The sequence below is a fragment of the Pelophylax lessonae genome (assembly GCF_965119305.1).
Source record: "Pelophylax lessonae genome assembly, chromosome: 4".
NCBI lineage: Eukaryota > Metazoa > Chordata > Amphibia > Anura > Ranidae > Pelophylax > Pelophylax lessonae.
Window position 1 is genome coordinate 496416950 of NC_138771.1, and position 24746 is coordinate 496441695.

The window sequence follows — 24746 nt, forward strand, 5'->3', positions numbered from 1 at the left end:
ATTGCATGCCAAGGTACTGCTGTCACTTTGTGTACTTCAAATAAAATAAAGTTGTCACAAAAAAAAAAGGAACTGTGTGATGCGCTAAAACCCGTATCACACTGACAGCCATCTCACTGGGGCCGGAACAGAGAGCGGCCTGTACACTAAACTGCTGTGGTTTGTTTTGTGGGCAGTGCGAATGGGCCCTGAAAAAAAAGAGTACTTTAGGCTGCTGTTAAAGCTTTGTAAATTGAGCCTAATGTGTTTTATTTTGGTCAGTTTTCTTTTTTTTTTTTTATTACAGTTTTGTTTTTCTTTTTCTTGGGGGTGGGGGTGAACCCAATCCTCGAAATCTCATATAATCTTAAGAGACCATTTACATTTTTGCATGCATTGCATAGTCAGCCCATTGAAAATAAATGGCCTACCAATGCAACAAAAATGTGCACGTTGGGGAAATTTGTAATGTAATGCACTGCAACAGATTATAGAGCGTTGCCATGTGCTGCGGCACAATGTAACGCCTTAGAGGATTGGGGTATCATTTGAAAAGAGTGGCACCACAAAACTTGTGATGTGCATTACTGGGCGTTTCAGTAACATGTGCATTACCACTAAACAAGGATGTTAAAGGTCTTTTAATATGTTAAAATAATTTCAAAAGTAATTTGCAATAATTTTAAATCTGCAGCTTTCTTTAAACATGTAATTCCTGGTGATCCAGCCAAGGAAGGGGGGTCCTTGTTCAGACACTTTCTGTGATGATGTCTGAGCTCTCTTCCAATTGTATTTTGCCTTGTCACCCTGTCACATGTTTCCCTGGTGGAGACTACAAGCCATAGTGCTAAAACACATTGCATAGCCATGGTTCACCGTCTGGAGCAATGATGTGCATCCGATGCTGGAGTGGGTGCATGCAGACAGGAACTGGCTGAAATAGGCGACGAAATGAAAAGAAAGATGAGATGAAAAACGAAGATGTAACAAAGGTGAAGAAATGATTTTTTGGAAAAACAAAAAGACTAAAAAAAAAATTAAATGTTTACTTTTACACCCAGTGATACAAAACTCTCCTTGTGTTTTAGTTAAAAAAAGGAGCATCTAGTGTGCTGAAATGTAAATGGACCCTTGCTTGTGTTAATTCAATCTATGCTTTCTGTATTTTTTAAAACTTTTGTAGGTCATATGCCCTAACAGGTTTTAGGGGAACAGCTATTGAACACCAAAGTTAACTAAATTGTTAAATTGTAATGTAATATTGTTGCGATATGTCTGTGAAGATTCTCATTTATCCAGGTCATGGTATTGCTAGTAGTAGTTAGTCACAATGAACTGGACGTGTTCTGTAATGTGGGGACAGAAAAAAGCCACTTCTTCAGTTCACATGAGTGTCAGGAACAGGGGCAGACTGGTGAACTTCGGCCCAGGGAGCAAGTACAAACCAGAGGCCCATGGTGCAGCAACTTGGCCCCCCTCCCACTCTCCCTCTTCCTGTCCTCCCCTTGACCACCATTCCAGGCTGAATCCCTGCTCCAGATACTCACTGCTCACTGGTGAAATCCAGCCAGGGGGTGGTTGGGGGGAGCTGGAACAGCTTTTTTGGGGCTGCCAGGGGAGGAGAGTCTCCAGTGGAGCAGAGAACTATCCTCTGCTCAGACATAGTTTACACCATCCATACTGGTGTACTGGGGGGGGGGGGGAGGGGTCCTGCGCTCTATCCTTGTCTTCAACCCGCGGTCAGTAGGTCAGCGGCAGGAACTTTTTACTTCTCTTTATCAGGAATCCTTTAGGCATGTCTGTGGCAGAAGCGGTGCAGCCTTTTTACAGGGCATCAGAGCGGCCCAGGAGGCAATTGCCCCCCTGCCCCCTGGCCCAGTCCTCCCCTGGTCAGGAATATACTCCAATTTTTATATTCACATAGGTAGCATTGACACCTTAATCCAATCACCATGACGTGTGTCCAAGAACAGAATGGGAGGTGTGAAAGCTGTGGAATCGCCCTGTTCTAAATGACATAATCTCATGATGTCGGGAAGTATGCAAGGGTGTTAATCCTCAGTGACATGTCTGAAGGTGTGAATTGTTGCCAAACTGTTAGGATAGAGATGGTAAAACAACATTATTTGTGAAAGGCAGATGGTGTTGAAGGTCGCCCCTGTCCTGGGATGCTTGTTCCAGTTTGACATCGATGACTTCTTTCATATGTCTTAGTACCAGTGAGGTGCACATTTTGGACAAAGAAGACAACTGGTTTGCAAGAGGTGTGAAAGAGGTCAAATTGGAAAAATCATCCTTGAAGGGGGTGGGGACATTTGACACCATCTTTCTTCCACATACTGTATAATGGCATTTTAACATGTCTACCCAGACAATTTGAAGATAATTCACACCTTTGATTCAAGGAACTTAACACAAATTCAGACTCCCTGACAACCAAAGATATGGGATTTTGTAATTAGCACAGGGCGGTTCTGCAACTTTAATGCCTCCAATCCTGTTTTTGGACAATCAGCATTTGTCTTGACACCATGGTGATTGGTGTCAGTGCTGCCTGTATGGATATAAATGCTCGGTATCTTTCTGACACTCATTAGAACTAAAGTAGTGGCTTGAAGAAGTTTTAAAACTTATCTAACATTATAGAACAAGTCCAGTTATTGGGACTAATTACTACTAGCCAATGTTGGAAAAACATTTTCCTCTTTCACTGAACAGGCAGCTGTTGCTGTATCGGTCGCACTGCTGTTCTCTGTCAACCTCCTCAATTCCCTCTTCCAGATCATAACCCCAGAGACAATGACATCGCCGAGCCTGCCATCCAGTCGCGTAAATGGGAGGAGCTGATCCCTGAGGGTACCTGAACAGGACTTATGTGCATGAGTGCTGTTCCATAAAATAAAATGCCCATGGTGGCATCTTTTTTATATCATTTAGATTTAGCGTTCCATTGTCACCCTAAAACCCACCTATGACCTTGTTCCATTCACCACTCATGCATTTCATTCACAAGGAGGGAGCACGGCCTGTACCAGCTCTATCATCCAGAGCCATGACATCAAAAGGACATGAGCTTCTGAGCCTTGCTGTTGCTCCGTTGTGATGTCATCATCATGGCTGCTGTCTTGCCAGGCTCATGTAACACATGCATGTTGCATGTTGAGAGGCAAAAAAAATAATTTTTTTTCTTTGTTCCATTCTGCTCTTTCTGACCTTAATTTGAACCGATTGGTTCTTGATTAGAAAGCTGTGTCCCAGATTGTAGCTCGCCAAAAGCAATTAGGCGGTGTCATGCTCTTTTTATATCACTCATCATGATAGAAGCAGCACAAGGATAGCCAATGGTAATTCTTGTAGTTGTATGTCTTACAGTTTTTCATTACTCGCTGTACATAGGTTCAATAGTTTTATTTTGTGAATTTGTTTTATAATTTAGCCTGTGAAACTACCCAACATTATAACAGATTTTCTGGAAAAAAAATTTCGGCAAGTTCAGACAGGTGATTGGGCTGCTTCTTTTTCAGTTGATAAGATGCCCTTTATCTGTCAAGTGAACAAGCATGTGATTGGCGCTGTATAATGTCACCTGACACAGATACATTTGTTCCTTTCAAAAGGAACATTCAGAACTTTCACAGGATGGTTAAGGGTCTGAGTCTAGCTGAAAGGACTAGCCAGTGGCTGCAGCCAGGACTGGTTGCTGACAAGATTGCTTCAATAGATACATATTCAGTTCTTCATTATCTGTGTCAGTGCTCAGCATTCAAAAATTCTGAGCCCTTAACCTAAATCAGCCATGCTGAGATCAGCCTGCTGGCAGAACCACTTCCATAGGTCCCTCTTTGGTTCTTTGAGTACCCGTGGCAGTCTACAGTGATCAGAAGCTTCCTTTTGTTATATTTCAGATGTTTTTAATTCCACCATGGCACACTAGTCTGTATTTACCTCCATCTGTCCTCCCTTCTCTGCAGTCACAATCCCATTTTAATCCCAGTGTTTTAAGTCAGTTTGCGACTTCATGTTTTTTCATGTTGCTCGTTTTGACAGCCATCGGGCTGCCTTGTGATGATAAATCTTTACATGCAGTAATTACCGTATCCTTTGAAGATTACATCTGCAAACATGAATCCACTTTACTGCATCGTGCAGAAGGAGAGGTACCACGTTTCTGTTTATGTAACCGAAAATGTTCAGTTTAAAGCTGCATTTTCAGCAATTTCACATTAAACGCATACTCTCTGCTGATGTAGATGCACGGACATGATAATTACTGTTTTGCTCTGGAGCAATGCTCAGATGAGATGACTTGAGTCCTTACTTGAAGGGAGAAAAGAGTCCCGACATTTTATTCCTGACGGACATATCCTGCAGCACAGCTCAGGACAATTTAGAAAAAAAATACTATCAAATCTTCAGAGGCAAAAGGCACATTATGTTTACAGAACTTTACAGAAGTCATGTCATTGTTAGCAAAATCAGTACCATTTGGCATCAACAGCCTGCCATCAGCATAGGGGTGGGGGAAATGGTGCTGATCTAGAACAAGATGGTCCTATACATCTATCTGGGAGAAGGTATGTGCAGGTTTGAGGCTGGATTCATACTATTGCGAATTGAATGTGGGTTTCCCCGCATCCTTTTCGCATGACAGGAGAGTGTGACCGGCTCTCAATGGAGCCGGTTCACAGATCTCCGTGGCGGCTGCATAACTGATTGCACAGGGGTCCTGTGCATGTTTGGCTCCATTTTAGGTCCGAATTCAGGCATGATTTGTTCCTGAAACAGAGAACAGGGACTCACCTCACCCCTGTTGTGAGCTGAGTCCATATTAACTGTGAACCCAGCCTAAAGGAGCTAACTTAATTGTTAAAGTATAACTAAAGGCAAGTTTTGGATAGAGTGGAGAGGGACTAGGACAGCTGTCAGGTTTTTGTTGCTATCTGTGCCCCTGGTAGGGAGATTTACCCTGTTTACTATTATCACTGAAAGTAAAAGGAAATCCCAAATTTTGGGTTGTCCGCAGAAGAGAAATAGAAGGGAAATCTTCCAATGGGGACGATACTTCTGGTGGCCCTGGTGACAACCAGGGATTCCCTTACATTTAAAGGATTTCCTTTAACTTCCTGTTTTGACTGTTTTGATTGTTGGACAGGAAATAAAGGGACACCCCCCACCCTATTGTGACACAGATGGCAAAAATAAACTTTACAGGGGTTATAACCCTCCCTTACTCTATCCAAATATTTAGGATGAAGTTAAGGTTGGGGTATGGTTTTAGGGTTTTAGGAAGCTAAGTGTTAAGTTTTAGGGTTAGATTGTAAATGTTGACTTAGTCGGATTTTAGGACAAAGATGGTTAAGTGTGGGGTTGGCCTAATTTACCACCAACTATGTAGTGTGAAGGCCTACCTTGGTGTGTATAAATTAAATAGATTGCTAAGGTAGGACTTAAGGTCGTCCTTGGTAAATTAAAAAAATATTGTTCAGATATGATGCCAGCTATACAGTCAGGAGAAGGTTAGGGAGGACAATCTGGAAAGACGACACTTTTTCTCAGCAGAAAAAGAACTTTGCTGAGAGAGGTCAGACACTGAAAACCTACCGATCAGCTCAATGGGATTCTGCAAAAAACAGATATTTCTGAACCACGCTTGTTCTTGTTTATGTAATGCCCAGAGCAAGAAAATGCCATTATGCCTGTAGAGTCAAAAAATAAAAATAAGAATTTAGTATAGTTGGTGTGGGTTTTAGCATGTTGTAGGCCTCAGCGTAACTTTTTTTTTTTGCAGCAGCAGCAATAAGACCTCCTCCCATTAGTGTAGGTAGTTTCCATTTACTTGGCCTTCCTACAAGGCCTCATCTGAGGTGTCCTGTCTCTATCATGTCCTCCATGCAGGTTTCAAATGAAGTTTCCTGTCTCTATTCTGCCCCTCCTATCAAGCCTCGCCTTAGGTTTCTGTCTGCATTTAGACGTCCTTCCAGGCCTCACCTGAGTTTTCCTGTCTCCATTCGTTCCTCAGTTAGGATCTTGTGGCGTCCTGTCTCTTTCTGACCTTCTTGTAGGCTTCACCTAAGGTGTCCTATCTACTTTCTACCCTTCTCAAAGGCCTCATGTGAGGCGTTCTGTCTTTGTTATGCCATCCTAGCAGGCCTCTCAGCCCTGTCTCAATTCTGCCCTCCTATAAGGCCTCACTTGAAGTGTCTTATCTCAATTCTGACCTAGCAGACCTCACCATAGGTGTCTTATCTCCATTCTGCCCTTCTAGTAGGCCTAACTCTATTGTTTGCATTATTACAGCATAGCTATCACGTTTCCATTGCATTTGAGGAGCAGTGAGCACTGTGGAATTCTTATACCTTATCTTTCCTTTCATTTTATTCTCATTTTGCAGTAAAAACTGTCAACAATTGTGCAGCAATCATCAGTTTATACTTGCATTCTTTATAAGATGCAGTGGCAGGAAACATCATGACAAGATGTCAGACAATGCATACCATCTGCCTTTTGTCATACCCTCAACTGGGACTGTACTATATGGTACCTGTTTTTTTTTTTTAGAGGGGCATACTCCATCTAATGTTATCAACTCTCTAGTATATATCGGATATATTGTATAGACTAAAGACCCAATGCTGGTCGGACTGTGAGATCCTCCATCCATCACTTCCCTGCAGTAACCAGTGTGATCCACCACCATTTTACCAAATCTGGCATTTTCCATTTTCCGGAAACCACCTACCAGTGCTCCGATATTTCTCCTAATTACATGTCTGAAATTGAAATCTCATATTTCCTAATGCATAAAAATAAACTCCATGCAGATGAATTACATACATTGAAGCTTATTTACTTGCAAAAGGTAGAGAAGAGCTTATCAGTCTGCTGCTTCTCCTTTCAATGTTCGGTCACAGGCTCAAGAAGAACAAGATCTGTAAGTGTTACTGAACTGCAGCAAAGAAAAATCAGATCTTCTCTCCTGCCATACAAGGCTGTGCTGTGTGGCAGAGCTGTGTAAATCTTATGGATAGACAAATACAAACCTTTTGACAGGTATCACAGCTCCCTTTATGTCTTTCATCTGTGCGTATAGCTATTTGTCTTGAGTTTGACTTTATTTTTGCATAGAGCTAGTATAAGTACCTGAATCTGTCCTCTATCAGCCTCCTGCAATCCCCTGCACAGCAGTACACTGGCTAAGAGAGGGAAGTTCAGTGCTTTGAACCATTAACCTTCTACTGCGTTGTACAGTACTGTCAGTCTAACACATAAACATGTTTACAGGAGGGTCAAGAACAGGAATATCTTCAGTAGGTATATCTGCAGAAGTACAGTAGATCAGTCCTTCTTTATTGTCCAATCACAGGTGGGGGTGGGGGCGGGCCTGGACCAGACTGTGTTGGAGAACTATAGTGTATTCTGAAGGGAGGTCTAGCAGGGGTTACTGTATCATAAGACTAGCTGAACAGAATTGCAAATCCTTTCTGAGTATTTTTGCTCTGCTAGGTAAATGCAAGAGGAACAGAGATTCAGAAGTCATTCCGAGAGCAAGACAAAAAATCTACTTTGCTATTATATGCTAGACATGTCCAAAGGGTTTTCTAGTCAGGTGTTAGGAGATGACTCTTAGATAAAATAATGTCCTAAATCAAATATATAGACTTATAAAATTAACATTTCACCACCTGTAATAGGACTGCCAAAATTGCTGTTACCCATCACAGATGAAGCGCTCCTTCATTGGTGGAATCGCTTCAGCTTATGATGTTGCAAAGGAGAGCACTTCCCCAGAGTTGGATGGGAGCCTCTGCTGTGGCAGCCATTGTGACAGGGCCACTTTAAGCACCTGTATTGCCCGGATAAGGACAGTCAGCTATATCACAACTGTGGCTGATGGTATTTTGCGTTCTTACAGATGCCAGCCCCAAACCGCAAGTCGTGACTGTTAGCACCTCCATCGCTGTCACCGTGCACAACAAGACTGCTGTCGCTGCAGGTAGGATGGTATTTGGATTGTTGGATATCATTTGTGGTGTTTTTTTTTTTTTTTTCAAGTATCAGACCATTTGGGGTTTAAGTGGTATCTTTTATTGGCTAACTTAAAGCTGAACTCCGGGCAGATATATAAGACACAAAATAATTCAGCTCTTTAATCATTAACACATTAATAAATGTATTATTTTTGAATTGACCTGGTGGCAACCTTTTGCAGTCCCCATACAGCAGAGTTAGAGAGTAAAGCTGGATACACACTATACAATTGTCTTTAGATTTTTTCCTTTAGGCCCCTTTCACACAGACGGACCGTTCAGATCCGCCTGTCAGTTTTTTTGGCGGATCTGAACGGTCCCTCCATGCATTCCTATGGGGCATCGGATGTCAGCGGAGACATGTCAGCTGACACCTGATCCGATCCATCAAATCTGGACGGATGGAAACCCTATTTTCCATCCATCCAGCGGGTCGGATGAGAACGGACCGACGGTCCGTTCCCATCCGATTTCCCCATAGAGATGTATGCGGCTCTGACAGCTGTGTCTCCGCACACTGTGTTGAGAACAGCTGTCATCCTCCGCTGAGATCCCCCGCTGAGATAAACGGAGTCCGCCGACAGAGCGGACTGTCTGAAAGAGACCTTAGATTTACCAAAACCATATAATATGACGTCAAACCTAAACCCTTTCAATTTGTATGCAATCAGGCAGGCCCTTGCACTACATAGTTGAAGGTAAATCTAAAGCAAATCAAACAACAAAAGTTGTATAGTGTGTATCCAGCTTAAGAAAAAGAAGCAGTAGAAGGAACCAGTCAGTTCATGTACTGGTGTGGAGCATGCTGAAAGAAAGAGAGAACAGAGAGATAAGCTCATCAGTGGTTTCTCTTTTTACTGTTTTTGGCAAAAGCTAATTTTTTTATTTTTTTTTAATGTGTTACTTATTTTTATCTTGTAATTGTTGCCTGGTGTTTGGCTTTAAGTTGTTAAGATTGCAAGCTTCTGGGACTTGGGTACCTTTCTCGGGCATTATAGAACTGTGTGATGCTTGAGGAAGGGACCCTAAGTCCTACAATGTTAGCCAAACAAAGCATATTGCTTAAACTCCAACCTTTGTGCAATAAATAATGGCTAATATATGTCATAGAAATCCTAACAATGAACTTCTCCTATTTGCTCCTTTATAGTCTGTTAAATATACTATGAGGATGCTTTTGTTTGGGATTAGAGAGCACATTGACAGCCTAATGCCCCGTACACACGTGCAGATTATCTGCAGACTTTTGTCTGCAGACTTACCTTTTCTATGTAGTGCAAGGGCCTGCTGGATTGCATACAAATTGAAAGTGTTTAGGTTTGACCTCATATTATATGGTTTTGGTAAGTCTGCAGACAAATGTCTGCAGATAATCTGCACGTGTGTATGGGGCATTAGGCAGACAGAATCTGGAGCAGCTGTGCATGGCAACCAATCAGCTTCTAACTTTCATTTTTAAAGCCAAACTGAACAAGCTAAATTTACAAGCTGATCAGTGACTGCTGGTGCTCAATTCCCTTGGAGGAGGTGGGGGGGGCGGCCACAAACACCCACCCGTCGCTCAATCGATTGCCGCTTTGCTCGCCCGCCAGGCCCTCCGCCAGCCCTGCACTTACCCCATCCAGGTCACGGCTTTGGCGGCTTCCCCCCTGCCTCTCCTCCCGAGTCCCGATGGTCGCTTTTCCTCCCGGCCAATCGGGTCTCAGGACCTGCTTCCTGATTGGCCGAGAGGAGAAGCAGGAAGACATTAGCGAATATTAATTTGGTAATGTCACACAACTAGATGGGCTCAGGGGCGCAGTGCTCTGCACCCCGAGCCCACCCTTTTTGAAGCCTCACACTCTAACCATGTGCGTCCAAAAAAAAACCCCATTGAAATCCATGCATCCGGCGCCCTGCATGTACATTAGGGGGGCGGCGCCCCTAATGGAGTGGCCCCACTGAAGCTGATTGGATTCATAGTTTCTCCAGATTCTGGCTGCTACAATCTTAGTAAATCAATACATTAGTATTTCTCAACATTTTAAACTCTTTCATGGTAAGGATCCAAGTTGATCAATATTTTTTTAAATAGATCCAAGCAGATTAATATTTTTTTGGAATAGGTAGGGTGTATAACAATTGGAGGAGAACCCACTTGAGGAGATAAGTCTCCCAGAAATACTATAGATGAAATGGGTGTACAGGTTTGGTACTGGGCATCCTAGGGAATTTAATGACAACTTGGGCCTCAATTGCTTCAGAAATACAGACTGAATAGGAAATAATATATAGATATGTGGGATTTATTATTGATCATTTTTACGCTCACACTTGTTATGTATATATTTTAGACATGGCCATTTTAACATTTGTCTTTTGTTTATCTTGATACCATTGCAGAGTTTTTATTTAAAATAAGAGGGTGATGGGAACAGAGGCAGAGATCCTCCTTAAGTGTGTAGTGTTTATATTCAGAGAACCCATAGTGGATAATTAAGGGGGATATAAATAAATACATTGTTTCCCTTGGAGGTTGCTTATATAAGGACTGAAAGTGGTGGTTAATCCGTATAAATACCCAAAGGAGTGACTAGTCTCAGGTGATACACAATGATTAAACAAATGTTCCTACATGAGTTGTACCTGTTTTTCTACAGCCCTCCCTCCTCTACAGCCTTTCAAAATACAGACTTTATACAGCTTGTCTGAGCTGTCAGAAAACATGGGGACAGGGAGCTGAAGTTACACTCTGCAGAGCTCAGTGGGGAGAGCTGAGAGCTGATTGGAGGAAGAGAACACACCCCATTCATACAGCATTCAGGCACAGAGCTGAGGCTGTCATTTACAAGAAGTGTGCTGGAACTTCCTTCCCTGTCACCTTTTTTCCCTTAGTGTTAGGAATACATTTTAGTAACTGGATTGAGGCAAGAACACACGATAGAAGGATATGCTTTGTTTATATGTTGTATTTCATATCAGAAGATTACAACCACTTTAATTATTGAGTTTGGGAATTTTAGCATTTTTATTTGGAGTTTTGATTTGTGACGTGATTAAGGAGGATCAGTAAATGCCATATGTGGAATTCTTTATTTTTTTTTTATACATGTTTTAATAAATACAGTTTAGTGCTATGATGGTCACCCTCTTTCTGTTATGCAACATCTATATATATACCCCAATGGAGTTAATAGAGCGAAAGGACGAAGTGGAGAAACACTCCCTTATATGTGAATATATCCCTAAGTGCAATCAGACCTAATTAATTACAGAGTTCAAAATCATTTGGTGAGTCGATCCCTAAAGGGGTTGGAGTGTGTGGGTGAAGGTTATCAGAGTGGATCTAGGGAAGTGAAAAAGATTGAAAATGTTTTGCGGTGTTTTACTTTATGTAAGATATATCATTTTTTATTTTGCACAAATGAACTGTTTATGAACTTAGCATGGGAAAACATATATGGACTTTATCTGTATTATATGCATTTTGCACTTTATTTATTAGAATTCACTAATGTTATATGTTGGTTATTGTAATTAATGTAAACACATTTTAATAGTATTTATAGTGTCACTTGCAGTTTATAAGCTATTTGTTTATTTAAGGGAGTTACATTTGCAAGCGTGTTCCTATAAAATGTAACTCCCTCTAGATCCCCATAGGTTACTTACAGTACATATACAAGCTATTTAGATTTGAGAACAAATATTCTTTAATTTTCTTTTAATCCATCTCTTGTGAGCAAAGATCCTATGTGGTATTGTATTGTAAATAAACCATTTAAGAAGGTAGTGTTTCATTTTGCCACTAGAGGAAGCAAAACACTAATTTCCACAGTTTTGTATTCCAAGTTGCTGGTCCTAAGTTTTATTGCTGCACACTGAGCAGTGAACTGATTAAAATGACCTTTTATTTACTTTACAAGTCTGCAATAATGCATTTTCTGATAGATTATAATATACAGCAACAATATCATGTTTCAGAAAGCTTTATTAGTTTTATCAGTTTATTAGTTTTATTGGCATAAAGTCATCCTTGGGCTTCAGTCAGTGATTTTTGCCTAGGGTGAGTTGATATCATCTGTCTGCTGCAGAAAAGAGGAAGCATTTCCTCAATATCTTTTTCTCAAAGGCTCAGATTGCAACATTGTAACTTTTCAGCAAGTCACAAGGTGAGAGTCAGCAACAGGAGCTGATCTGTGTAACACAGTTTTGAACACTGCCAAGAACTGTACAGGTGCCAGGTTTTACATGATTGTGCCATCTCCTAACTGACATCTCATTCCAGGAAGTAGATGGCGACCTTGGATGTCACCTAAAAAGAATTGGCTCTGTCCTTTTGTGGGGAAAAGCAGATCCCCGCTGAGCAGGAGGATGGCTAGTCCCTGGCGGCTCCGTGTACGCAGTGTGGACACAGACAGCCCATTTTTCTCTACAGGTGATTAGATGTAAACTGGACCGCCTATCCGTTTACACCCAACTGCCATCCCCATCTCTGTTTTTTAGTGGATTGGATTAGATGTCCACATGACACATGTCCATTCACATCCACTGCTCTGTAGAGGATAATAGAGGGTCCGACTGAAAAACTAATAGGCGGGCCCAATTGGTCCACCCATGTGAAAGGGGTCTAAGGGGTGATAAATACCCAGATATGTTACAATGACCTAAAGTGTTCCTAAACCCAAGAGCCTGCATTCACTATATCTGGTCTCCCACAGTACACAGAACATGAAAATGCAATTATTATAGTAAATATAAACTGCTAAATACCTTTTCTCATCAGCATTATAAAGCAGTCTTGTGACTTCTATCAGCGTCCAGTCAAGCACTGTTTAAAGCTTTTAGGGGGAGTTTTCTGACTGCAAGACCCCTGACTCTCTGTCTGGACAGTGCTAATTGGCCCTGTGCTGATGACATGCACTCTCCCAAGAAAAAAAAAAATAACCTCTCTAGCAATACACACCAAACTGAGCATGTGCATCCTGACTCCATAGACTCTGTGTTATCAGAAAATTATCAGGGGACAGTAGAAGAAGGGAGGATCAGAGAAGCCAGCATCAAACAGCCTTTTTACACAATGTGGAGGAATAACCCCTTAGTGCCGGTTCACACTAATATGACTTGTCAGGCGACTTGGTCAGCCTTGCAAGTCGTGCACCGTCGCGGTCATTGAGTAGTACAGGACCAGTTTTAATAGGAGCGACACAAGTCGCTCCGACTTAGAAAAAGGGTCCTGTACTACTTCGGGGCAACCTGGAGGCGACTTCAATTGACATTAATTTTATGAAGTCCGCGCAAGTCACGCCGAAGTCGTGCTGCACGCCCCCTAAGTCGGAGCGACCTAGTGTGAACCGGCACTTAGGTTCCACAGTGAGTATAACAAGCATGCTTTACTGCATATACAGACTGATTTTACTCTTTTAGGTTTAGTAACACATTAAAGTGCAATATATCTGATTAAATGTCCATTTTAAGGGCAAACTGACATTCAGAGCTGGATGGAGGTATAATGATACCTTCAGCTACTTATACAGGATATGTCAATGCTATCCCTTGTGTACTTTATATTCTTTTTAAAGCTGTAGTTTATTCTGCTTATATTTTGCCCTCCCTGGTTCCTCCCCCACCCATCAGCATGCTAATGAAATTCCTAAATGAAACCTTTCTAATTTCATTACATTACCTGAAGTGGAAAAATTAAAAATGGATGAACAGGTGGGATTTTTAATGCAGAAGAGACATACTTTGTGCCTTCTGCAATAAAAGTGCCTACCTACCTGTCTATCCCATGTGCAGATCACTGTAGAAATTCAGCAATATCAATGCTAATTGAGCTCGTGCGCATACACGTCATAACAGCCCAGCCAACGAAAGTCACAGGCAATCGATTCCCAGAAGCCAAACCTCCTAAAGATGTCAGTGGCCAGCAGGAAGTTCCAGGACGCGGCATCGCTGGACTGAAGGTGATCATAGTTCCGTTGTAATTTAGTCCCATTTATATCATTACTGGGTCTCTGTGCTTCTCTATACAATGCAGACAGATCATGGTTGGTAGGAGGGGCTGACAGGGCTGTATTAAGCTTCCTGAAAACATCACAGCACCCTGTCTCAGTACTCCTCTCAGGATCCCCCAGCCTTGATGCAAGCAGTGGGCTGACTCTTTGGAGGAGTTATGCAAATATCAAAATGCCTTGATGGGTGGATGTCAGTCTGGAGGAGTGAGCATTTCTGAGCAGGCTTCGTTTGCATTCATATCGTTCATATTCCTATCGCACACCTTCCTGGTTTGTAGGCTCGTGTATGTTGGGTGCTGAAGCGATCACCAGTTGGCAACTGGATTAGTTACAAGTAAATACATATTCGCCAGCACACCAAGGATCTTGCAAGAGCAGTCCAAAAACTTTATTCAAGTTACGATCACATCAAAAAAATAGTGCAACGCTTCGGAGCCGCACAGGACCCCTTCGTCAGGCATGTGACACATGCCTGACGAAGGGGTCCTGTGCGGCTCTGAAACATTGCAGGAAAGGAAAGATAATACTGGATGTCCTCCAGCCAGGAAATAAGAGGGGCTCTATCCGGCTTGCTGCAGCTTCTAAAGCCTGGTAAACCCCACTATTTTTTCTTACATTCAACCCAGAGCAATAGCTGCTGTACTAACAATCCGATGTTAATACAGTGATCTCCCCTGCCGTGCTATTGCGTTCTGACAGGGGGTCGTCCCTGTCACTCCGGTCAGCGCTCTCAGCCATTGGCTGGTTGGCAGATCGTTTTTGGTCATTTTTTTTTTTTTAAGCCCGTAGCGTGTGAAACACACTCAAAAGACTTCACCCGGTGCATAAAAAGTGCACACACGCAAACGTGAACACACAAAAACTGCACAGGGTGTGCGAAAATGGTCTGGCCTCCGAAGAGGTTGGACCTATACCTTGATCCCCCGGGGCGCAAGACTCCTGACAGGGACTGAGGTACTTCCTATGGTTTGCCTGGCCGAAACCTGGCAAACCCCGTTCTCCAGGGGGACTGCCGAAACAGCCCACCCCAAGTACTGGGTGGGGCTCCCCCGAAGGGAGACCCCATGAGAGAGGGCGAACGAAGCCAAAAGGCCATGTCCACCCCCTCCCAAGACTTTCAAGGTAGGCCCAGAGACCCACACCGTACTCGTCGTGCAGAGGAAGAAAAAGGTGATAGTGAAGTGACAAAACACTACAAAGAAAAAGCACACACAAACAAAAAGGTGAGGAAAGGGAAGTGGGGAGGTGAATTAGTGCCTTTGTGTAAATACAAGGGCAGGCCTTCCGGCCGGAATAAAAATTCCTCTGGTCGAAGCCAAAAGGCCTTGCCCAAGAGGCAGGTGCTTAAAAAAGTGTGCGTAGGTGCAGTGACCATGGTGCCGAAAAACTCAAGGCGAGCTGCCCCTCACCAGTGAGAATTAAGGCACCCCTGGGCTGCCACCCCAGGGGCACATACACTACAGGCTTTCTCTACCCCGGCCCAAAGGCCAGACCGAGTGTAGCCCTATCCCACCAGGAGGCATCAGAACTTTGGACAGCTTAGGGAGAACCTGCCTTCAACTGGGGACAAGCCTTTTGCAAGGCCAGATTCAACCCAGGAGGAAAGGCTCCCCCACCGCCGTCGCCGTTCCTTACCAATCACATCCAGGAGCAGTACTAACTGGTCACGGTACAACCCAGTTTTCTCGCTCCCTTCAAAATGGTAGGGGCGGACCCATTCAAATCAGGAGGCAATGGACCCCTCCGGCTTTCTCTGATGTGGCTTACTTCCCAGTCCCCCGGTTGTTCCGGAGCACCCTGGTTCATTTCGGCCCCCACCGATACTAACCATCAGGTTCCATACCAACTGATAAGAACAGATGCTACACTTGATCTTAGCCAAAAGGCCGAGAAGATCGTTTTTGGTCATGAGCCTTCTACAGCCTTCTGTTGGACTGGCTGTTGATGCCAGCTGACATTCAGCCCGTGTGTGCTAGGCTTAATGCACATTGTGGGAAGCTTAGAGTGTGCAGTGAAATCAGAGTAAGAAATATCTGTACAGGAGGAGCCTGTACAACTGTGCATGATTGAATGGGCGGCTGGAGTCCAGCTCTAAGTTTTCTACCTTGAGTTTGAAAATCTATGCAATTTCAGTAAGTGGTGAAGACCAGGCTGTCATATTCTGGATAGGGATTTTATTTCGGAGTTGAGCTGGGGACTGTTCCTAGAAGTCATTGACTGTTGTCGACAATTCCTATTTAATAGGCCTCCATATTTATCTTTCTTTTTAAGCTTCTCCCTTGCATGACAAGAACAGAAGAGGATTGTGTCCCCTAAAGTACACATTGGCACACTGAGCCAGCGAGTGACAGGTCGGATCTGGCGGCTCCGAAGGGCAGTGTGTGACTGCATAGGGCGTCCATCATTAGCGACATTGCTGAAGAAGTGTGACAGGTCCCAGACTGAGACGTGACCTTCTGTGTTATTATCCCTGAGAGGGGCTCACACTTCTAGTGATGTCACCATACTGCTTTGTATCGCTGTATATTCGTAACTCAATAAATTTGTTTTCACTATTGCTTATTGACACATTAGAACAGGGATCCTCAAACTACGGCCCTCCAGCTGTTGCAGAACTACACATCCCATGAGCCATTGTAAAACTCATTATTCACAGACATGACTAGGCATGATGGGAATTGTAGTTCCTGAACAACTAGAGCGCCATCGTTTGAAGACCCCTGTATTAGAATGTCTGGACACACTTCCCATATACAGATTAAAGCATAACTCCGACCAAAACATGAAGAAGGGTCACAGACCACAATAAAAAACCCTTATTTCTAACCCCTCCCTATTCTAGTTGTAGTTATAATTGGCCTTTAAAGAGACCCTGTCATTGCACCAATCACCGCCAATCTTCCCATTAGATTATATGAGCATTAAGTTATTTATTGCATGTAATTTACCTGTAAAAACCCTGGAATTGCTGCTGGGTGCCCCATCTTGGATGTCCCAGCAGAGCTGTCACTCAAATGGCACTCTCCTTCATTTTCCACCTACATAAAAGGTTATGTACTGTAGAGAGGTGAGGGGTGGGGGAGCTGGGCCAGCACATACCTAGGCACTACCAGAAGTGAAGATAGCTTTGACATGCGATGAGACAGGTCACTGTGCTAGGGAATCAACTCCTGCAAGGGGGTCAAATTTGCTAGCAAATTCAGAGGAGCATTGCAAGTAAAAGAAAATTGTTTATGTAAAGGGAAAATGCTGCAAGTGAGCATTTGTAATAATTTATCATTCTGTGCTTTTTCTGCCACTTTTCTTTTTGCTGACAGGTTCTCTTTATTATGATAAAGAACTCTTTAATGCAGAGCAATTCCTATTGTACTTGTTCACCTGGGTTTTCGGTAAATAATGGCAGCCTATCTCTCTATCTCCATCTCTCCCATTCTATCACATTCCCTGGCGGCTGAGAACAAATTGGCTAGATTCCAGGCAGGGTTCCTCTAAGCCGTGTCCCAGATGCCGAGGTTAGAGGCCGCCCGGCTGACGGTGTGTGAAATTCCGCTGCCTGGCACAGATAGTTGATGTGATGGCTGAATGCTGGCTGCAGGCTGTGCTGCTCCCACCGCTCTCTGGCTGTCACTTCCTATCAGATACACATTCCTGGCGTGTGCCAGCTTCCCTGCCGCCCTGTATGTGTGTCGTGTCAGGATCAGGCTCAGGAGGGAGAGGAAGTCTTCAGTAGAAGATCATCAGCAGGGGGGCCTCTACCTGTCTCAGGAGCTTAAAGCTGCAGTGCTCAGCCTAGACATGAAACTAGATAGATTGATGCCAATGTCTCACTTCTCTGGGACCCCGAGTGCCCATGCGTCATTCCTCATGATAAACTATATCGCCAAAAATATGTGAACCCACCTTAAACCACTGAGTTCAGGAGTTCTAGGGAAGCTCCCGTTAATTCTATAGTATAGAAAGACATTTTGGACCAGCCTTTCTAAATCAGGGTTCAGTGGAACCCTAGGGTTTAAAAAGCTGCTCTCCTGCGCTCAAATGGTGAACTGAGAGGGGTACAGTGTAGGAATTATTTTTCAGCGCCAGTGGCCTTGCTGCCCCTCAGGATAATGGGTATCCTTATGGACTGCAAAACAACAACAAGAGCAGGGAGCTCTGACCTAGCACATCACCACAATAAATTTTATTTGAGACTAAAAACAACAATTATTATACTCACAAACGCATAGCATGTTATACGCATATCATAGCAAGTGGGACCAATCACCTTCAGGTCTGCTGTTGTCCACCAATAGTGTGGGAAGACCAGGCAACGTCCGTGATTGATGGCTGACGCATTGTAAGGGTGAACCCTCTTCATCAAAGCCAAAGTAGTGAATTGTTTTTCTTCTCAAATAAAATTTATTGTGGTTATGCGCTAGAATCAGTGCACCCTTCTCATGTTATTGCTTTTCTCCAGTGGTTGTTAGGGGTTCCTTGAGCAAACAACAACTTGTGTCTCTTAGATGAGTAACCACTGACACTAATGATCTTTTTAGCTATCTGTAAGGAGGGATTCTTCCCAATGACCACAAATGTAAGGGGCATTCTTCTCATTGACCATCATACTAATGTACTATGAGCTACAGATATACTGTAGTTATCAGCGGGAGTTTCCCTGAGCCTGGAAAGTTAATTCAATGGCTCCTTCATGTTAAAAAGATTGAGAAAGGTAGTTTTAGAAAATGTTATTTTCCAACCCTGGTAACCGTTTGGGGAAAGTCCTTTTCTGATCCAGCATGACTGTACCCCTATGTACAAAGCCAGCTCCATAAAAACATGGTTTGACCAGTTTGGGGTGGATGAACTTGAGAGTCCTGACCTCAGCCCTACTGAACACTTTAGGGATGAATTTGAACACAGATTGTGAAACAGGTCTTCTCGTCCATCATTGGTACCTAACCTCACAAATGGACACCACTTCCGACTGATATAATCCAAAATCTTGTGTATTGTCTTTCCAGGAGTGGAGGATGTTATAGCTGCAATGGGGGCAACTTCATGGCCATGGTTTGGAATGATTTTTTATTATAACCATTCGCTATAGCAATGTACATTATTGCTTGAGAATTCCAGGCATCTTTGGGGTAAATTTACTAAAACTGGTACATACAGAATCTGGTGCTGCTGTGCATAGTAACCAATCAGCTTCTAACTTCAGTTTGGTCAATTAAGCTTTGACAATAAAACCTAAAAGCTGATTGGTTACCATGCACAGCTCCACCAGATTCTGTGTGCACCAGGGTTCATAAATCTCCCCTATTGTGTCATTTTTCTGTATACCAAATATCAGTCCACATTGTTTCAGATCCTAAAGTGTTATAATGCCATAGATCAGAATCCCCAAGCCTAAATTCCCCAAGTGTCTGAGTTTCGATTTTCTGTATCTGAGCGTTATTGTTCTAAATTTTCAAGTGATGGTATTTCCTGGTATCTCAAAGTGACACTATATCCAGTTCTGTAACCCTCAAATGTTAGTGTCATTTTCCTGGGACCCCCAGTTGTCAATGTGACACTGCTCTGTGAACCAGGTGGACCAGAACGAATCTGGAACAGCTGTGCATGGGAACCAATCAGCTTTTATCTTCAGCTTGTTCAATTAGGCTTTGAAAATGAAAGATAAATGTTGATTGGTTGCCATGCACATCTGTTCCAGATTCCGTCTGTTCCAGTTTTCTCCTTAATGTCTATATGTCATTGTTCTATTACCCCTGCTGTCAGTATGTCAGTGTTCTAGGACTTCAATGTATCAATGTGTAACTGTACTGGGACCCCATCATTCTGGAACCCAGATTATCAGTGGTGACATTGGTCTGTGACCCTAAGTGTCAGAATGTCATTGTTTTAGGACCCCAATAGTCAGTGTCATTGTTCTAGAACCCTCAATTGTTAGCATTTAGTCATTATTACCCAAGTATCACTTTGTCACTGTTTTGATACCCCCAAGTGTCAGTGTGTCATTGCTCGAAGTCCCCCCAAGTGTCAGGGAGTCATTGCTGTCTGTCCTCAAGTATCAGTGTGTCATCATGCTGGGTCCCCCAAGAATCACTGTGCCAATGCTCTGCTACTTTAAGTGTCAGTGTGTCATTGCTCCGAGTCTACCAAGTGTCAGTGTGTCATTGCTCGAAGTCCCCCCAAGTGTCAGGGAGTCATTGCTGTCTGACCTCAAATATCAGTGTGTCATCATGCTGGGTCCCCCAAGTGTCACTGTGCAGATGCTCTGTTACTTTAAGTGTCAGTGTGTCATTGCTCCGAGTCTACCTAGTGTCAGTGTGTCTTTCCTCTGGTACCCCCATGTGTCAGTAGGTTGTTGTTCTGTCATTTCAGCTGTCAGGGTGTCATTCTTTTGGAACCCTAGATTGTTAGTGTTACATTGCTCTGTGACCCTCAAGTGTCAGCCTGTCATTTTTACTAAAACTCCTAGGTATCAGTGTGTCATAATTTTGAGACCCCAATTGTTAGTGTGTCCTAAGTCTGTGACCTCAAAGGTCAGCGTGTTATTGTTCTGGGATCCCCAAATGCCAGTGTGCCATTGTTCTGTCACCCCAGCCATCAGTGTGGCATTGTTCTGTCACCCCAGCTATCAGTGTGGTATTGTTCTGGAAGCCTTGCTATCAGGGAATTATTGTTCTGCAACCCCCAAGTGTCAGTGTACCTTTGTTCTATCACCCCAGCCATCAGTGGGCCACTGTTCTGGTGCCCCAATGTATTATTTTGTAATTTTATAAGGATCCCAAGCTTAAAATAGAAGTATGGGAATCAGAGTTATTGCTCATTTATACTTACCTAGGTGCATGCAGCATCTGTCCCCCACCGCCTCTACACCAAGACCTGAGTGATCGAACACTGTTGATCGCTCGGTTCTCACAGCTTCGTGAGCAGAGAGCTGCTGACTGACCTCGCGTACTTGGTTGCTGGGCTGTGGACGGGGTGGGAGTGGCAGGCTCAGGCTCTCAGTAGCTCGCTGAGAGGCTGAGCCGGGTGCCGGTCCAGGCATGTGGGTGGATCCCGACTCTATGGATGCGATCTTGCCTGAGCCTGGACTGGCTCTGGGACGTCAGCACACAGCAAACTTCAGCCCGCTGTGTGCTGAAGACGGGTAACAGGAGTGCAAAACGTACTGCACTCCTGTGATCCATAGGAAAAGTACAGCCAAACGAGCTTTGGCTGTACTTCTCCTTTAAGTAGGTCATTGTTCTGGAACCCTAATGAGTGTGGCATTGCTCTACGACACCAGGCATCAGTATGTCACTGTATTGAGACACCCAGGTGTTAGTGTGTCATTGCTCCATGATCTCAAGGATGACTGTGTCATTCTTCTGCAACCCCCAAATATTAGTGTCACTTTTTTGAGGACCCCCCCTCCAAGTGTCATTCTGCCATTGTTCTGGGTCCACCAAGTATCAGTGTGTCACTGTTTTGGCTCACGGATCAATGATACACTAACTATGCCATTGTTTTGAATCCCTCAATTGTCAGTGTGCCATTGTACTGGGACATCATGTGTCAGTATGTCATTGTACAGGGACCCCCCAAATGTCAGTGTGTCATTGTAGTGGAACATAATGCGTCAGTATGTCAGTATGTCATTGTACTGGGACATCATGTGTTAGTATGTCATTGTAAAGGGACCCCGAAGTGTCAGTATGTCATTGTACAGGGACCCCCAAGTATCAGTGTGTCATTGTACAGGGACGCCCAAGTGTCAGTGTGTCGTTGTACGAGGACCCCCAAGTGTCAGTGTGTCATTGTACAGGGACCCCAAGTGTCAGTGTGTCACTGTACAGGGACCCTCAAGTGTCAGTGTGTCATTGTACAGGGATCCCCAAGTGTCACTGTGTCATTGTACGAGGACCCCAAGTGTCAGTATGTCATTGTACGAGGACCCCCAAATGTCAGTGTGTCATTGTACAGGGACCCCCAAGTGTCACTGTGTCATTGTACGAGGACCCAAAGTGTCAGTGTGTCATTGTACGAGGACCCCCAAATGTCAGTGTGTCATTGTACGAGGACCCCCAAATGTCAGTGTGTCATTGTACAAGGACCCCCAAGTGTCACTGTGTCATTGTACGAGGACCCCAAGTGTCAGTGTGTCATTGTACGAGGACCCCAAGTGTCAGTGTGTCATTGTACAGGGACCCCCAAGTGTCAGTGTGTCATTGTACGAGGACCCCAAGTGTCAGTGTGTCATTGTACAGGGACCCCCAAGTGTCAGTGTGTCATTACAATATGGTGCAATACCATATAGCAAAAATGGTAGGGGCAGGCAGAAATATTGCACCAAATCCTACAAAAAAAAGTTCACACATAAGACAAAAAATATTTGGAGAAATGTATTAAATTGCATCTTGAAGAAAGTCAGAAGTGGTCATGACTGTGTGAGGGGAGAGTGGGAGTACAGCTCGGTAGCATGACTCACTGTAATAATGGTGCTCGGTAGGGGAGTATCGTACTGTTACTGTATACAGGTACTGCATGAAAAACTCAGCACTCCGCCTCCGATTAATGAGAAGTTTTTTGTAACGTGAAGTTGCAGATTGTTTTTTTTTTTTTTTTCTCCTTAACTGGTTCTTAAGAGAAGGTGTAATGTTGGGATGTCTCCCTGGAGGTAATTGTGTGCTTAAGCTGGAGTTTGCATTGTTCATAAGACCAAAACATGCAATTCATTTCACCTGTCTCTGATTCTGTTACATTTATTATGTAACTCCTGGTAGTATCCCACAGCGTGCTATATAGGTAAGGGGCCCCGGGTCATTCATGGCAGCTAATAATCAGAATTACCGACATCATTAGAAAATTGTATATTGTGATCACTTTGTCCTGATGTCTGTGTATTAGGAGGAGAGGAGAGGTCAGTGTGTCCTGATGTCTGTGTATTAGGAGGAGAGGAGAGGTCAGTGTGTCCTGATGTCTGTGTATTAGGAGAGCAGAGGTCAGTGTGTCCTGATGTCTGTGTATTAGGAGAGGAGAGGTCAGTGTGTCCTGATGTCTGTGTATTAGGAGGAGAGGAGAGGTCAGTGTGTCCTGATGTCTGTGTATTAGGAGGAGAGGAGAGGTCAGTGTGTCCTGATGTCTGTGTATTAGGAGGAGAGGAGAGGTCAGTGTGTCCTGATGTCTGTGTATTAGGAGAGCAGAGGTCAGTGTGTCCTGATGTCTGTGTATTAGGAGAGGAGAGGTCAGTGTGTCCTGATGTCTGTGTATTAGGAGGAGAGGAGAGGTCAGTGTGTCCTGATGTCTGTGTATTAGGAGGAGAGGAGAGGTCAGTGTGTCCTGATGTCTGTGTATTAGGAGGAGAGGAGAGGTCAGTGTGTCCTGATGTTTGTGTATTAGGAGGAGAGGAGAGGTCAGTGTGTCCTGATGTCTGCGCATTAGGAGGAGAGGAGATCAGTGTGCCCTGATGTCTGTGTATTAGGAGGAGAGGAGAGGTCAGTGTGTTCTGATGTCTGTGTATTAGGAGGAGGAGAGGTCAGTGTGTCCTGATGTCTGTGTATTAGGAGGAGAGGAGAGGTCAGTGTGTCCTGATGTCTGTGTATTAGGAGGAGAGGAGAGGTCAGTGTGTCCTGATGTCTGTGTATTAGGAGGAGAGGAGATCAGTGTGCCCTGATGTCTGTGTATTAGGAGGAGAGGAGAGGTTGGGGTGTCCTGATGTCTGTCTATTAGGAGGAGAGGTTGGGGTGTCCTGATGTCTGTGTATTAGGAGGAGAGATCAGTGTGTCCTGATGTCTGTGTATTAGAAGGAGAGGAGAGATTGGGGTGTCCTGATGTCTGTGTATTAGGAGGAGAGGAGACTTGGGGTGTCCTGATGTCTGTGTATTAGGAGGGGAGGAGAGGTCAGTGTGTCCTGATGTCTGTGTATTAGGAGGAGAGGAGACTTGGGGTGTCCTGATGTCTGTGTATTAGGAGGAGAGGAGACTTGGGGTGTCCTGATGTCTGTGTATTAGGAGGAGAGGAGAGGTCAGTGTGTCCTGATGTCTGTGTATTAGGAGAGCAGAGGTCAGTGTGTCCTGATGTCTGTGTATTAGGAGAGGAGAGGTCAGTGTGTCCTGATGTCTGTGTATTAGGAGGAGAGGAGAGGTGAGGTCAGTGTGTCCTGATGTTTGTGTATTAGGAGGAGAGGAGAGGTTGGGGTGTCCTGATGTCTGTGTATTAGGAGGAGAGGAGAGGTCAGTGTGTCCTGATGTTTGTGTATTAGGAGGAGAGGAGAGGTTGAGGTGTCCTGATGTCTGTGTATTAGGAGGAGAGGAGAGGTCAGTGTGTCCTGATGTCTGTGTATTAGGAGGAGAGGTCAGTGTGTCCTGATGTCTGTGTATTAGGAGGAGAGGAGAGGTCAGTGTGTCCTGATGTCTGTGTATTAGGAGGAGAGGAGAGGTCAGTGTGTCCTGATGTCTGTGTATTAGGAGGAGAGGTCAGTGTGTCCTGATGTCTGTGTATTAGGAGGAGAGGAGAGGTCAGTGTGTCCTGATGTCTGTGTATTAGGAGAAGGAGAGGAGAGGTCAGTGTGTCCTGATGTCTGTGTATTAGGAGGAGGAGAGGAGAGGTCAGTGTGTCCTGATGTCTGTGTATTAGGAGGAGAGGAGAGGTCAGTGTGTCCTGATGTCTGTGTATTAGGAGGAGAGGAGAGGTTAGTTTGTCCTGATGTCTGTGTATTAGGAGGAGAGGAGAGGTCAGTGTATCCTGATGTCTGTGTATTAGGAGGAGAGGAGAGGTC

The 24746-nt window shown here is 44.0% G+C and overlaps 1 protein-coding gene across 1 annotated transcript in view; it reads left to right on the forward strand.

Annotated features, from left to right (window-relative positions):
* The window catches only part of CACNA2D4 (calcium voltage-gated channel auxiliary subunit alpha2delta 4), a 414350-nt gene that overhangs the window by 166158 nt on the left and 223446 nt on the right, over positions 1-24746 (forward strand). Inside the window, exons 26-27 of the mRNA XM_082253648.1 lie at positions 2761-2835; positions 7892-7972. Coding sequence (XP_082109774.1) covers positions 2761-2835; positions 7892-7972 — 156 coding nt within the window. The remainder of the gene's footprint in view (positions 1-2760; positions 2836-7891; positions 7973-24746) is intronic.